General features: G+C 50.4%; 1 protein-coding gene across 1 annotated transcript in view; it reads left to right on the top strand.

Moving 5' to 3' along the window:
• LOC115124849 (vasopressin V2 receptor-like) overlaps window positions 1-17,106 on the top strand; it is a 69,479-nt gene that overhangs the window by 38,746 nt on the left and 13,627 nt on the right. The window contains exons 2-4 of the mRNA XM_065020874.1: window positions 1,401-1,789; window positions 2,308-2,553; window positions 15,021-15,167. Of these exons, the coding sequence (XP_064876946.1) occupies window positions 1,403-1,789; window positions 2,308-2,553; window positions 15,021-15,167 (780 nt within the window). The 5' untranslated portion in view covers window positions 1,401-1,402. The remainder of the gene's footprint in view (window positions 1-1,400; window positions 1,790-2,307; window positions 2,554-15,020; window positions 15,168-17,106) is intronic.

The following is a 17,106-nucleotide window of genomic DNA, read 5'->3' as shown; positions in this document are numbered from 1 at the left end:
GTTACCAACACTGTAGAACTGTTACCAACACTGTGGAACTGTTACCAACACTGTAGAACTGTTACCAACACTGTAGAACTGTTACCAACACTGTGGAACTGTTACCAACAGACATAGATGGGTTAGCTGACAACATCACAAAAACGATGTGCGCACTTCCATAGCGCAGACGTCAGCCTGTTGTTGTGATTCTGGATGTTTTGACTGATTTCATATCAATGTTAATATGACTAACATTCGCTATCTAGATAACCAACATCTGTAACAATGTATTTGACAAACAAGTGCTAATTGTGCTAATTTATTTATGTTTTCGATTAACATTGGAGACAAAATATAGCTTACATGTTGTCAATAATTGAAGCCAACCTGTTCTATTTCGTCCCATAGTACACCTTGATTTAATTGCTAAACAACCAACCCGTCTATACTGTAGAAGTGTTCCATAAAAGCACAGCTTTACTGACCTACATACACACTGACAGGAAATATGCAATACGTTGAAAAGTTGAATCACATGACAATATTTGACTTGTTTGATTAAATATTGTGTTTGACTGTATTGTTCAAACATAATATTTTTGTGTTAATGGTGATGAATGATAAGGCCGTCAAATGTTTGTTTTATAACAAGACAATGAAATGCCCTGTAAAAGTTATTTAAATCTTCATGACAAAACCTACCAGGAAGATCACAATCAATGAAACAAAGAGTCTGCGCTGGTCCTAATGGGGCCTATTTTAGTACTCTGTCTCTCTCTTGCTGTCTCTATCGCTCTATATATATATATCTCTCTCTCTCTCTCACTCTTTGTCTCGCTGTCTCACTCACTCACTCACTCACTCACTCACTCACTCACTCACTCACTCACTCACTCTCCCTCTGTCTCTCTCTCTCTCTCTCTCTCTCTCTCTCTCTGTCTCTCTCGCTCTTCCATTTCCTTGCTAGAAGCATGAAGCTCTATTCCCAAAATCACAGAGTTTGTGCCTGTTATATTGACCTTGGAAGAAGTCAATGAAAGATGGCAGAAGTTTTGACAAGATGTCTGGACAGAGACAGTGATAAGACGTAGGAAGGAAGGGGAGAGGGATAGTAAGACAACTCGTCTGTCCAGCAAATTGGGGGGCAATTGAATATAATTGAATAAAAATGGGATTATCCCAAACTAACAAACCAATGGTTTACTATCAGATCTTAACCCAAAATGTTTATTTTAACGTAAACAAACAAGGTAAGCTTGTGACTCGCATGCTCCTTGTAGAGACCGGAGTTGGGATTTAGCACTCGGTTATTTCTACAGGCCCTCTGTGCCCTCTCCCTCCACAAACAAACTCAGGAAGCGATTTTATCATTATTATTTTTCTAAGGTTTCTGTTGTTTTATTTTTGTTATTACTTAGGCATGGAAAGTATCTCAGAGAAAACGGGTTGGGATGGATTAGGCCACTCCTCTCTGACATCTGCGACGGCAGGAAGAAACAACCTCACTTCCTCCCTCTTCTCCGACTTCACGTCCCTCAACAGTTCTCATGGAGGCGCAGGGTCCTACTATTGGATTATCCCAGAGAACGCCTCAACCACCACGCCCCAAGCCTTACCCCAGCCCAGGGTGAGGGATCTGGGCCTGGCCCGGGCCGAGATAGGGGTGCTGGGCCTGGTACTGGCCCTGACTACCCTGGGAAACGGCTTTGTACTGTGGGTGCTGCTTCGCAGGAGGAAACAAAACGCTCCCATGCACCTGTTCATGGTCAACCTGTGTCTTGCTGACCTGGTGGTGGCGCTGTTCCAGGTGAGACTGACACCTCAGGGTATGGAGTCGACTCCAGTTTTCTTGAGATTGATCCCAACCCTGTTCTGGTTGCTAGGCACCACATTGGTGCACTCAACATCAGTAGCCTATGAGTGATCTATGTAATGAGGACATATTGTTACGGTGCAGCTAGCTAGCATGACCACTCTAGTATGTTTACTAATGGCTTTGATTACAACAATATGAATGAGTCAACTATTCCCCAACCCTCTAACGCACTGACATACTGGCTGCACTTATGTATTGAGTGTGGACCTGTCAGTTAAGCACACATTCGCCCACCATTGTGTTGTGGATTGGGCGCAGTTCTCAAAACACAATGGAAATGGCCTGATCATTCAAATAAATATTATTTTTTATTCCATTGCTTTAGGAGCTAGTCTACTCTGTTTCTATGTCCACACTAGCATCATGTATTGATTAATGGATTCTAAGTAGTATGCTAGTATCTAACATAGCAAAGTTGAATATCCTCCTGTTTCCTGTCCGTCCCTTAGGTACTTCCCCAGCTGGTATGGGACATCACAGGAAGGTTCAAGGGGCCGGATTTTCTGTGTCGCTCAGTAAAGTACCTGCAGATCGTAGGGATGTTCGCGTCCTCCTATATGATCGTTGCCATGACGGTAGATCGGCACTATGCCATCTGCTGCCCACTGCAAGCCTACCGTGGTGGGTCCGTGTCGCGCTGGAACACCCCTATCATGACGGCCTGGGGCCTGGCCCTACTGCTCTCCATACCACAGGTAGGAACGCTATCACTGCCCCCTGACCCTAACCCTGACCCTGACCCTAACCCTGACCCTAACCCCGATCCTGACCCTGACCCCAACCCTAACCCTGACCCTGACCCTGAATCTAACCCCGACCCTAACCCTATCATGGTGCCTGACCCTACTCCTCTCCAAACCACAGGTAGGTACTGTAGGGGACATTAAACCTAAACCTAGCCTCATCCCTAACCCTAGCCTCATGTCCACATCCCAGCTCAACCCTAACCCAAGCCTCATCCCTAACCCTAGCCTCATCCCTAACCCTAGCCTCATGTCCACATCCCAGCTCAACCCTAACCCAAGCCTCATCCCTAACCCTAGCCTCATCCCTAACCCTAGCCTCATGTCCACATCCCAGTTCAACCCTAACCCAAGCCTCATCCCTAACCCAAGCCTCATCCCTAACCCTAGCCTCATCCCTAACTCTAGCCTCATGTCCACATCCCAGCTCAACCCTAACCCTAGCTTCATCCCTAACCCTAGCCTCATCCCTAACCCTAGCCTCATGTCCACATCCCAGCTCAACCCTAACCCAAGCCTCATCCCTAACCCTAGCATCATCCCTAACCCTAGCCTCATGTCCACATCCCAGTTCAACCCTAACCCAAGCCTCATCCCTAACCCTAGCCTCATGTCCACATCCCAGCTCAACCCTAACCCTAGCCTCATCCCTAACCCTAGCCTCAACCCTAACCCAAGCCTCATCCCTAACCCTAGCCTCATCCCTAACCCTAGCCTCATCCCTAACCCTAGCCTCATGTCCACATCCCAGCTCAACCCTAACCCAAGCCTCATCCCTAACCCTAGCCTCATCCCTAACCCTAGCCTCATCCCTAACCCTAGCCTCATGTCCACATCCCAGTTCAACCCTAACCCAAGCCTCATCCCTAACCCAAGCCTCATCCCTAACCCTAGCCTCATCCCTAACCCTAGCCTCATGTCCACATCCCAGCTCAACCCTAACCCAAGCCTCATCCCTAACCCTAGCTTCATCCCTAACCCTAGCCTCATGTCCACATCCCAGTTCAACCCTAACCCAAGCCTCATCCCTAACCCTAGCCTCATGTCCACATCCCAGTTCAACCCTAACCCAAGCCTCATCCCTAACCCTAGCTTCATCCCTAACCCTAGCCTCATGTCCACATCCCAGCTCAACCCTAACCCAAGCCTCATCCCTAACCCTAGCCTCATGTTCACATCCCAGCTCAACCCTAACCCTAGCTTCATCCCTAACCCTAGCCTCATGTCCACATCCCAGCTCAACCCTAACCCTAGCTTCATCCCTAACCCTAGCCTCATCCCTAACCCTAGCCTCATGTCCACATCCCAGCTCAACCCTAACCCTAGCTTCATCCCTAACCCTAGCCTCATCCCTAACCCTAGCCTCATGTTCACATCCCAGCTCAACCCTAACCCTAGCTTCATCCCTAACCCTAGCCTCATCCCTAACCCTAGCCTCATGTCCACATCCCAGCTCAACCCTAACCCTAGCCTCATCCCTAACCCTAGCCTCATCCCTAACCCTATCCTCATGTTCACATCCCAGCTCAACCCTAACCCTAGCTTCATCCCTAACCCTAGCCTCATCCCTAACCCTAGCCTCATGTCCACATCCCAGCTCATCCCTAACCCTAGCCTCATCCCTAACCCTAGCCTCATGTCCACATTCCAGTTCAACCCTAACCCTAGCCTCATCCCTAACCCTATTCTCATGTCCACATCCCAGCTCAACCCTAACCCTAGCCTCATCCCTAACCCTAGCCTCATGTCCACATCCCAGTTCAACCCTAACCCAAGCCTCATCCCTAACCCTAGCCTCATCCCTAACCCTAGCCTCATGTTCACATCCCAGTTCATCCCTAACCCTAGCTTCATCCCTAACCCTAGCCTCATGTTCACATCCCAGCTCAACCCTAACCCAAGCCTCATCCCTAACCCTAGCCTCATGTTCACATCCCAGCTCAACCCTAACCCTAGCTTCATCCCTAACCCTAGCCTCATGTCCACATCCCAGCTCAACCCTAACCCTAGCTTCATCCCTAACCCTAGCCTCATCCCTAACCCTAGCCTCATGTTCACATCCCAGCTCAACCCTAACCCTAGCTTCATCCCTAACCCTAGCCTCATCCCTAACCCTAGCCTCATGTCCACATCCCAGCTCAACCCTAACCCAAGCCTCATCCCTAACCCTAGCCTCATCCCTAACCCTAGCCTCATGTCCACATCCCAGCTCAACCCTAACCCAAGCCTCATCCCTAACCCTAGCCTCATGTCCACATCCCAGTTCAACCCTAGCCCAAGCCTCATCCCTAACCCAAGCCTCATCCCTAACCCTAGCCTCATCCCTAACTCTAGCCTCATGTCCACATCCCAGCTCAACCCTAACCCTAGCTTCATCCCTAACCCTAGCCTCATCCCTAACCCTAGCCTCATGTCCACATCCCAGCTCAACCCTAACCCTAGCCTCATCCCTAACCCTAGCCTCATCCCTAACCCTAGCCTCATGTTCACATCCCAGCTCAACCCTAACCCTAGCCTCATGTTCACATCCCAGCTCAACCCTAACCCTAGCTTCATCCCTAACCCTAGCCTCATGTTCACATCCCAGCTCAACCCTAACCCTAGCTTCATCCCTAACCCTAGCCTCATGTCCACATCCCAGCTCAACCCTAACCCTAGCTTCATCCCTAACCCTAGCCTCATCCCTAACCCTAGCCTCATGTTCACATCCCAGCTCAACCCTAACCCTAGCTTCATCCCTAACCCTAGCCTCATCCCTAACCCTAGCCTCATGTCCACATCCCAGCTCAACCCTAACCCAAGCCTCATCCCTAACCCTAGCCTCATCCCTAACCCTAGCCTCATCCCTAACCCTAGCTTCATGTCCACATCCCAGCTCAACCCTAACCCAAGCCTCATCCCTAACCCTAGCCTCATCCCTAACCCTAGCCTCATGTCCACATCCCAGTTCAACCCTAACCCAAGCCTCATCCCTAACCCAAGCCTCATCCCTAACCCTAGCCTCATCCCTAACCCTAGCCTCATGTCCACATCCCAGCTCAACCCTAACCCTAGCTTCATCCCTAACCCTAGCCTCATCCCTAACCCTAGCCTCATGTCCACATCCCAGCTCAACCCTAACCCTAGCCTCATCCCTAACCCTAGCCTCATCCCTAACCCTAGCCTCATGTTCACATCCCAGCTCAACCCTAACCCTAGCCTCATGTTCACATCCCAGCTCAACCCTAACCCTAGCTTCATCCCTAACCCTAGCTTCATGTCCACATCCCAGCTCATCCCTAACCCTAGCCTCACCCTAACCCTAGCCTCATGTCCACATCCCAGTTCAACCCTAACCCTAGCCTCATCCCTAACCCTAGCCTCATGTTCACATCCCAGCTCAACCCTAACCCAAGCCTCATCCCTAACCCTAGCCTCATGTTCACATCCCAGCTCAACCCTAACCCTAGCCTCATCCCTAACCCTAGCCTCATGTTCACATCCCAGCTCAACCCTAACCCTAGCCTCATCCCTAACCCTAGCCTCATGTTCACATCCCAGCTCAACCCTAACCCAAGCCTCATCCCTAACCCTAGCCTCATGTTCACATCCCAGCTCAACCCTAACCCTAGCCTCATCCCTAACCCTAGCCTCATGTCCACATCCCAGCTCAACCCTAACCCTAGCCTCATCCCTAACCCTAGCCTCATGTTCACATCCCAGCTCAACCCTAACCCTAGCCTCATCCCTAACCCTAGCCTCATGTCCACATCCCAGCTCAACCCTAACCCTAGCCTCATCCCTAACCCTAGCCTCATCCCTAACCCTAGCCTCATAGAGCTGCCATCAGAAGAAGATGGGGGTAGAGCTGCCCTCAGAAGAAGATGGGGGTAGAGCTGCCTTCAGAAGAAGATGGAGTAGAGCTGCCCTCAGAACAAGATGGAGGTAGAGCTGCCCTCAGAAGAAGATGGGGGTAGAGCTGCCCTCAGATCAAGATGGAGGTAGAGCTGCCCTCAGAACAAGATGGGGGTAGAGCTGCCCTCAGAAGAAGATGGGGGTAGAGATGCCCTCAGAACAAGATGGAGTAGAGCTGCCCTCAGAACAAGATGGAGGTAGAGCTGCCCTCAGAAGAAGATGGGGGTAGAGCTGCCCTCAGAAGAAGATGGAGGTAGAGCTGCCCTCAGAAGAAGATGGGGGTAGAGCTGCCCTCAGAAGAAGATGGGGGTAGAGCTGCCCTCAGAACAAGATGGAGTAGAGCTGCCCTCAGAACAAGATGGAGGTAGAGCTGCCCTCAGAAGAAGATGGGGGTAGAGCTGCCCTCAGAAGAAGATGGGGGTAGAGCTGCCCTCAGAAGAAGATGGGGGTAGAGCTGCCCTCAGAAGAAGATGGGGGTAGAGCTGCCCTCAGAAGAAGATGGGGGTAGAGCTGCTCTCAGAACAAGATGGAGGTAGAGCTGCCCTCAGAACAAGATGGAGGTAGAGCTGCCCTCAGAACAAGATGGAGGTAGAGATGCCCTCAGAAGAAGATGGAGTAGAGCTGCCCTCAGAACAAGATGGAGGTAGAGCTGCCCTCAGAAGAAGATGGGGGTAGAGCTGCCCTCAGATCAAGATGGAGGTAGAGCTGCCCTCAGAACAAGATGGGGGTAGAGCTGCCCTCAGAAGAAGATGGGGGTAGAGCTGCCCTCAGAACAAGATGGAGGTAGAGCTGCCCTCAGAACAAGATGGAGGTAGAGATGCCCTCAGAAGAAGATGGAGTAGAGCTGCCCTCAGAACAAGATGGAGGTAGAGCTGCCCTCAGAAGAAGATGGGGGTAGAGCTGCCCTCAGATCAAGATGGAGGTAGAGCTGCCCTCAGAACAAGATGGGGGTAGAGCTGCCCTCAGAACAAGATGGAGGTAGAGCTGCCCTCAGAACAAGATGGAGGTAGAGATGCCCTCAGAAGAAGATGGAGTAGAGCTGCCCTCAGAACAAGATGGAGGTAGAGCTGCCCTCAGAAGAAGATGGGGGTAGAGCTGCCCTCAGATCAAGATGGAGGTAGAGCTGCCCTCAGAACTAGATGGGGGTAGAGCTGCCCTCAGAAGAAGATGGGGGTAGAGCTGCCCTCAGAACAAGATGGAGTAGAGCTGCCCTCAGAACAAGATGGAGGTAGAGCTGCCCTCAGAAGAAGATGGGGGTAGAGCTGCCCTCAGAAGAAGATGGAGGTAGAGCTGCCCTCAGAAGAAGATGGGGGTAGAGCTGCCCTCAGAAGAAGATGGGGGTAGAGCTGCCCTCAGAACAAGATGGAGTAGAGCTGCCCTCAGAACAAGATGGAGGTAGAGTTGCCCTCAGAAGAAGATGGGGGTAGAGCTGCCCTCAGAAGAAGATGGGGGTAGAGCTGCCCTCAGAAGAAGATGGGGGTAGAGCTGCCCTCAGAAGAAGATGGGGGTAGAGCTGCTCTCAGAACAAGATGGAGGTAGAGCTGCCCTCAGAACAAGATGGAGGTAGAGCTGCCCTCAGAATAAGATGGAGGTAGAGATGCCCTCAGAAGAAGATAGAATAAATAGAATAGAATAAAAGTAGATTTCCCATCCAGGATGGAAATGTATACTTGGCATCACCTGACATTAAAATAATCACATGCACATGCATTCTCACATCACACACACTTAAACCAGTCAGTCCATCCTACTGCGTAAACTGAAAACATAGAGGACATTGATACATTCGCTCACAAATGACCACTGCTCCAACTGCACTGGATAGATAAGTACATATACCAGTACAATTTACACTGCAGTTAGTAGTCCTACAGCACAAGCAATAGCACTTGGCCTGAAGCGTCTGCCAGAGGGAAACCTTACGAATTGAGGGTGTAGTAGAGGGTGGGAGGGGTCTCCACCTGAGGGTGTAGTAGAGGGTGGGAGGGGTCTCCACCTGAGGGTGTAGTAGAGGGTGGGAGGGGTCTCCACCTGAGGGTGTAGTAGAGGGTGGGAGTGTCTCCACCTGAGGGTGTAGAGGGTGGGAGGGGTCTCCACCTGAGGGTGTAGTAGAGGGTGGGAGGGGTCTCCACCTGAGGGTGTAGTAGAGGGTGGGAGGGGTCTCCACCTGAGGGTGTAGAGAGTGGGAGGGGTCTCCACCTGAGGGTGTAGAGAGTGGGAGGAGTCTCCACCTGAGGGTGTAGTAGAGGGTGGGAGGGGTCTCCACCTGAGGGTGTAGTAGAGGGTGGGAGAGGTCTCCACCTGAGGGTGTAGAGAGTGGGAGGGGTCTCCACCTGAAGGTGTAGTAGAGGGTGGGAGGGGTCTCCACCTGAGGGTGTAGTAGAGAGTGGGAGGGGTCTCCACCTGAGGGTGTAGTAGAGGGTGGGAGAGGTCTCCACCTGAGGGTGTAGTAGAGAGTGGGAGGGGTCTCCACCTGAGGGTGTAGTAGAGGGTGGGAGGGGTCTCCACCTGAGGGTGTAGTAGAGGGTGGGAGGGGTCTCCACCTGAGGGTGTAGTAGAGGGTGGGAGGGGTCACCCACGACAGCCAGTGTCTTCTTTTTGGTTGCCTTGTGGAACAGACTGCTCCACTGTGCCTGTGATCAACCAGTTACTTTGCTGGCTGTGTTTACTATTTCAGTCAGTTTGCTTTTGTTCCTCACGCTCAGATGACCATACTGTCATATTGAACATGAGGATGCTCTCCACCAAGCTGCTGTACACCCTCTCAAGAACATCCTGGCTGACCCCAAACCCCTTCAATTTCCTGATTAGAAACAGGCACTGGCAAATGTCTGCATTCTCTGTAAAGCTCAGCTTGTCCTCAATTTGTGTCCCTAGGTCTTTGAAACGCTCAAACAACTCCACTGGTTGGTCGTTCAGAGAGAGTGGTTGGGACATTGGCAGGTTGTTGCCATTGATTATCAGCTCTGTTGTCTTGTCCACATTGATGTGGTGGGCACTTGACCGGCACAATTCTTGAAGGTCGTTGGCCTGTTTAAAATAGCCGTCCCGATCTGACGTAGCATCTTTAAAAAATTGTCCCACCAGAGCCATGTCATCTGCGTACTTGAAACGGCTCACATTGTTTCCTTGGATTTTCATCTCGTTAGAGTATATAGAGAACAACAACGGTGAAAGGACACAGAGAGGGCCCCATTCCTGAGGACCCACTGTGGTCAGGATCAGTTAATCATAGAGGGCCCCATTCCTGAGGACCCTCTGTGGTCAGGGTCAGTTAATCATAGAGGGCCCCATTCCTGAGGACCCTCTGTGGTCAGGATCAGTTAATCAGAGAGGGCCCCATTCCTGAGGACCCTCTGTGGTCAGGGTCAGTTAATCAGAGAGGGCCCCATTCCTGAGGACCCTCTGTGGTCAGGGTCAGTTAATCAGAGACGGCCCCATTCCTGAGGACCCTCTGTGGTCAGGGTCAGTTAATCAGAGACGGCCCCATTCCTGAGGACCCTCTGTGGTCAGGGTCAGTTAATCAGAGACGACCCCATTCCTGAGGACCCTCTGTGGTCAGGGTCAGTTAATCAGAGAGCGCCGAATTCCTGAGGACCCTCTGTGGTCAGGGTCAGTTAATCAGAGACGGCCCCATTCCTGAGGACCCTCTGTGGTCAGGGTCAGTTAATCAGAGAGGGCCCCATTCCTGAGGACCCTCTGTGGTCAGGGTCAGTTAATCAGAGAGGGCCCCATTCCTGAGGACCCTCTGTGGTCAGGGTCAGTTAATCAGAGACGGCCCCATTCCTGAGGACCCTCTGTGGTCAGGGTCAGTTAATCATAGAGGGCCCCATTCCTGAGGACCCTCTATGGTCAGGGTCAGTTAATCATAGAGGGTCCCATTCCTGAGGACCCTCTGTGGTCAGGGTCAGTTAATCATAGAGGGCCCCATTCCTGAGGACCCTCTGTGGTCAGGGTCAGTTAATCAGAGAGGGCCCCATTCCTGAGGACCCTCTGTGGTCAGGGTCAGTTAATCATAGAGGGCCCCATTCCTGAGGACCCTCTGTGGTCAGGGTCAGTTAATCAGAGACGGCCCCATTCCTGAGGACCCTCTGTGGTCAGGGTCAGTTAATCAGAGAGGGCCCCATTCCTGAGGACCCTCTGTGGTCAGGGTCAGTTAATCAGAGACGGCCCCATTCCTGAGGACCCTCTGTGGTCAGGGTCAGTTAATCAGAGAGGGCCCCATTCCTGAGGACCCTCTGTGGTCAGGGTCAGTTAATCAGAGACAGCCCCATTCCCGAGGACCCTCTGTGGTCAGGGTCAGTTAATCAGAGACGGCCCCATTCCTGAGGACCCTCTGTGGTCAGGGTCAGTTAATCAGAGAGGGCCCCATTCCTGAGGACCCTCTGTGGTCAGGGTCAGTTAATCATAGAGGGCCCCATTCCTGAGGACCCTCTATGGTCAGGGTCAGTTAATCATAGAGGGTCCCATTCCTGAGGACCCTCTGTGGTCAGGGTCAGTTAATCATAGAGGGCCCCATTCCTGAGGACCCTCTGTGGTCAGGGTCAGTTAATCAGAGAGGGCCCCATTCCTGAGGACCCTCTGTGGTCAGGGTCAGTTAATCATAGAGGGCCCCATTCCTGAGGACCCTCTGTGGTCAGGGTCAGTTAATCAGAGACGGCCCCATTCCTGAGGACCCTCTGTGGTCAGGGTCAGTTAATCAGAGAGGGCCCCATTCCTGAGGACCCTCTGTGGTCAGGGTCAGTTAATCAGAGACGGCCCCATTCCTGAGGACCCTCTGTGGTCAGGGTCAGTTAATCAGAGAGGGCCCCATTCCTGAGGACCCTCTGTGGTCAGGGTCAGTTAATCAGAGACAGCCCCATTCCCGAGGACCCTCTGTGGTCAGGGTCAGTTAATCAGAGACGGCCCCATTCCTGAGGACCCTCTGTGGTCAGGGTCAGTTAATCAGAGAGGGCCCCATTCCTGAGGACCCTCTGTGGTCAGGGTCAGTTAATCAGAGACGGCCCCATTCCTGAGGACCCTCTGTGGTCAGGGTCAGTTAATCAGAGAGGGCCCCATTCCTGAGGACCCTCTGTGGTCAGGGTCAGTTAATCAGAGAGGGCCCCATTCCTGAGGACCCTCTGTGGTCAGGGTCAGTTAATCAGAGAGGGCCCCATTACTGAGGACCCTCTGTGGTCAGGGTCAGTTAATCAGAGAGGGCCCCATTCCTGAGGACCCTCTGTGGTCAGTCAGTTAAAAAGTCCTTGATCCAACATGTGAGGCCTCCGGTGACATTCAGGTCCAGCAGTCGTTTCAGCAGTGTGTGTATATGCATTGTATTGAAAGCTGAACTAAAATCAATAACTAAAATGTGTGCATATGATTTTTCATGTTGAAGGTGACTAGCCACCATGTTCACCAAGGTCAGGGTAGCATCCTCAGTCTCTGTGCCTTATAGGCAAACTGTATGGGTCCAGTTGCTCTGCTATGGACAGGGTAAGGTGCTTACTGACAACCCTTCACCATGCATTTGGCCCAAAGGGGTATGAAGGCCACAGGTCGAAAGCCATTTGTTGATTTGGCCCTTGGCTTCTAAGGCACCGGTACAATGGTTGGCACCTTCCAGGAGTTTGGCACTGTGCAGGTGCTCAGCAGGAGTTGAAACAGTTGTGTGAAGACTCTCTTGTAGCTTGTCGTGCAGACCTTCATTACTTGCCCTGTAGTGCGTCTGGGCCCAATGCTTTGTGTGGCTTAATGTGACAGGCATGAGGCCACCTTGTTCTCTGGTATCTGAACAGGAGAGGAATTGGGAATGCTGTCACATACTTGGTTGACATTCGTCTTTAAAAATCAACGGTGTCAAATCTTCCTTAAGGTCATTTACAAAGGATGTACAGTCTGCAATGTGATTGTTCTCTGTTCTCTTCCTCTCTCCTCCCATCATTGCATTCCGTCCCATGCTTGTCTTGGATTGTTCTCTGTTCTCTTCCTCTCTCCTCCCATCATTGCATTCCGTCCCATGCTTGTCTTGGATTGTTCTCTATTCTCTTCCTCTCTCCTCCCATCATTGCATTCCGTCCCATGCTTGTCTTGGATTGTTCTCTGTTCTCTTCCTCTCTCCTCCCATCATTGCATTCCGTCCCATGCTTGTCTTGGATTGTTCTCTGTTCTCTTCCTCTCTCCTCCCATCATTGCATTCCGTCCCATGCTTGTCTTGGATTGTTCTCTGTTCTCTTCCTCTCTCCTCCCATCATTGCATTCCGTCCCATGCTTGTCTTGGATTGTTCTCTGTTCTCTTCCTCTCTCCTCCCATCATTGCATTCCGTCCCATGCTTGTCTTGGATTGTTCTCTGTTCTCTTCCTCTCTCCTCCCATCATTGCATTCCGTCCCATGCTTGTCTTGGATTGCCTGTACAGAACCTCTGCTCCACTTTTAGATTTCCACATGTTTGACCTAAATTCATTTTCTTTCTTCTTTACAGCATCCGTATCTACTTTCAGGAAAGAAAACGTAATTTAATTTAGGCACATTTTCAATTTCTTAGACACCCTTGGCTTGTTTTAGGGAAATACTCTGACAGTTTTTGTGTTAATGACAGTATCCTCACAGAACTGGATGTAAGATGTGATACTGTCTGTCAACTCATGGGGTTCCCTACAACAGTCAAAGAACCCCCCACAGTCTGTGACATCAAAGCAGTCCTTGAGCTCCTCCCTGCTCTCCTCTTTCCATGCCTGAATGGATTTCTCTACAGGTTTTCTGCATTTCACCAGCTGACTGTATCTCGACAGGAGACGGACAACGTTATGGTCTGATTTCCTGATGGATGCTCTGCACACTGCCTTGTATGTGTCATCTATGTTGCCACAACACTGTTCCACAATGCGCGTTGAGCGAGTCGGACAAGTGACGTACTGTTGCAGAGTGGGGAGGAGAGAGCGTATTAAAATCCCCAAGCACAAATGCTGTCTGGTCAGCCGATCGTGAAATTGAAGCATTGAACCTGTCTGTAATCCTGTCAGCAGCTTCCTTATTGTTAGGTCCAGGCACTAAAGGGAACACTAAAATAAAATAATATAATAAAATAACACATCCTAGATCTGAATGAATGAAACATTCTTATTAAATACTTTTTTCTTTACATAGTTGAATGTGCGGACAACAAAATCACACAAAAGTTATCAATGGAAATCAAATTTATCAACCCATGGAGGTCTGGATTTGGAGTCACACTCAAAATTAAAGTGGAAAACCACACTACAGGCTGATCCAACTTTGATGTAATGTCCTGAAGACAAGTCAAAATGAGGCTCAGTAGTGTGTGTGGCCTCCACGTGCCTGTATGACCTCCCTACAACACCTGGGCATGCTCCTGATGAGGTGGCGGATGGTCTCCTGAGGGTTCTCCTCCCAGACCTGGACTAAAGCATCCGCCAACTCCTGGACAGTCTGTGGTGCAACGTGGCGTTGGTGGATGGAGGGAGACATGATGTCCCAGATGTGCTCAAATGGATTCAGGTCTGGGGAACGTGCGGGCCAGTCCATAGCATCAATGCCTTCCTCTTGCAGGAACTGCTGACACACTCCAGCCACATGAGGTCTAGCATTGTCTTGCATTAGGAGGAACCCAGGGCCAACCGCACCAGCATATGGTCTCACAAGGGGTCTGAGGATCTCATCTCGGTACCTAATGGCAGTCAGGCTACCTCTGGCGAGCACACACCATGACTGACCCACCGCCAAACCGGTCATGCTGGAGGATGTTGCAGGCAGCAGAACGTTCTCCACGGCATCTCCAGACTCTTTCACGTCTGTCACATGTGCTCAGTGTGAACCTGCTTTCATCTGTGAAGAGCACAGGGCGCCAGTGGCGAATTTGCCAATCTTGGTGTTCTCTGGCAAATGCCAAACGTCCTGCACGGTGTTGGGCTGTAAGCACAACCCACACCTGTGGACGTCGGGCCCTCATACCACCCTCATGGAGTCTATTTCTGACCTCAGGTAGTTCCTCGGTATAGGTTACCTCAGGTAGTACCTTGGTATAGGCTACCTCAGGTACTATTTCGGTATAGGCTACCTCAGGTACTACCTCGGTATAGGCTACCTCAGGTGTGCACCAGATAGATGACAAGCTGGCTCATTGTGTTTTGCTTTTTGCGTGTTTATGTGAATATTGATGTGTACTGTATATTGTTGTGTATATTGATGTGTTTTATGTGGATAGATGGGTATACAGGACTGATCTGTGAAAGAGGCGTTGGTCTCAGCATGACTAAAGGTTAAGTAAAAGTCTCAAAGGGACACTTCTGCCCTGACCCCAGAGCCTGCAGTCAAATTCAAGATATACCCATTTTTGGCTTATTTTTTGTATCATGAGTTCAGTGGAAGTTTCCTAGACAGTGTGGCCTCCTGTTCTGTTAGTTAGAAATGTGTTTGGTTTTGACTCCCTCACCACTCCCTCCCTCCCTCTATCCATCCTCCCACCCTCGCCCTTTTCCCTCCCTCTCTCCCCCCTCCTCAATCTGTCCCGTCCTTCCTCCCTCAGTTCTTCATTTTCTCGCGGTCGGAGGTGTCTCCAGGAGAGTTTGAGTGCTGGGGTCACTTCGCTGAGCAGTGGGGGCTCAAGGCCTACATCACCTGGATGACCCTAGCAGTGTTCTTACTGCCAGCACTAATCATCACCGTCTGCCAGGTACTGTCTTCTACTGAAACACACACACACACACGCACGCACACACACACGCACACGCACGCACGCACGCACGCACACACACACACACACACGCACACGCACACGCACACGCACACACACACACACACACACACACACACACACACACACACACACACACACACACACACACACACACACACACACACACACCCACCCTTAATCATCACTGTTTGCCAGGTACGACAACAAGGACACAACACAGTGTGACGACAGAACAAACGTAGAATAGAAATTAGTCCTTTGCCTTTTTCCCAAGACACCCAGACACATACACACACACACGCACACACACTTGCACACACACACACATACACACACACACACACACACACATTGAGAGGAGCAGCGTCAGCCGCGGTGCGATGCTCCTGGAGGGTGCCTTGTACAACCTGGGATCAGGTACAACCTCTACGGTACAACCTGGGATCAGAGACCAGCAGCCCTCTTGTTACCAGTTCAGTTCCCATTTCATTATCACCCGCGTCTTAAACTATGGCTTTTTCCCAAATTGAACTCTATTCCTTAAATAGTGCACTATATCAGAGGAGGCTGGTGAGAGGAGCTATAGACAGGGGGCAGAGGAGAAGACAGGCTCATTGTAATGGCTGGAATGGAATCAATGGAATGGTACCAAACACATCAAACAAATGGAAACATTGATTTCATTCCAGCCATTACATTGAGCCTGTCCTCCTATTGCTCCTCCCACTAGCCTCCTCTGCACTACATAGGGAAAAGAGTCCTTTAGGTTACTTGCCACCCCCGAGGCAATGAAATACAAGGAATCCAAAAACTGAAGCATGTCAAGCATGAATAAAACGTGTTCTGTTTTGATGGAGCGGTATTTGGCAGGCATTGTTGAACAAGCTCCAGGGGGTCAGTTCTATCAGATCAGACTGAACAGGCTCAGTGGCTGGTGTTATGTAGCATCCCGTGGGAGATGTTTCCGATGGCCTAATTAACACAGCCCTCTGTAGACTCCCTGCTGTGTGGCCAGCCTGTCAGAACACTACCCATCGTGAGGTACCCCACAGTGAACCAGAATATCAGACAAATGAACCAGAACCCAGCCAAAGATTAAGGACATTGAATTAATTAAATATTATTTGAAATTTTTCATATACTTTGAGTGTTTGATTTAACCTGGAGATCCCCAGATCGGTGTGTTTGCCATTTCGGTGTGTTTGCCATTTCGGTGTGTTTGCCATTTCGGTGTGTTTGCCATTTCGGTGTGATTGCCATTTCGGTGTGTTTGCCATTTCGGTGTGTTTGCCATTTCGGTGTGTTTGCCATTTCGGTGTATTTGCCATTCTATTGGTACCAATGTTCAAATCAAATCAAATGCTATTCGTCACATGCGCCGAATACAATAGGGTGTATACCTTACAGTGAAATGACCCTAACCGACAGTGCCGTTTCAAAAAATACAGATAAGAATATGAGATAAAAGTAATAAGTAATTAAAGAGGAGCAGTAAAAAATAACAATAAATACAGGGGGGTGCCGGTACAGAGTCAATGTGCAGATGCACCAGTTAGTTGAGGTAGTATGTACATGTAGGTAGAGTTATTAAAGTGACTATGCATAGATGACAACAGAGAGTGGCAGTGGTGTGGTGTGGAGGGGGAGGGCAATGTGAATAGTCTGGGTAGCTATTTGACTAGATGTTCAGGAGTCTTATGGCTTGGGGTTAGAAGCTGTTTAGAAGCCTCTTGGACCTAGACTTGGCGCTCCGGTACCGCTTGCTCTGTGATAGCAGAGAGAACAGTCTATGACTAGGGTGGCTGGAGTCTTTGACAATTTTCAGGGCCTTCCTCTGACACCACCTGGCATAGAGGTCCTGGATGGCAGGAAGCTTGGCCCCAGTGATGTACTGGGCAGTTCTTACTGCCCTGTG

This window comes from Oncorhynchus nerka, linkage group LG7 (assembly GCF_034236695.1).
Source record: "Oncorhynchus nerka isolate Pitt River linkage group LG7, Oner_Uvic_2.0, whole genome shotgun sequence".
In the NCBI taxonomy this organism is placed as follows: Eukaryota; Metazoa; Chordata; class Actinopteri; order Salmoniformes; family Salmonidae; genus Oncorhynchus; species Oncorhynchus nerka.
This window is presented reverse-complemented; position numbering and strand designations above follow the sequence as displayed.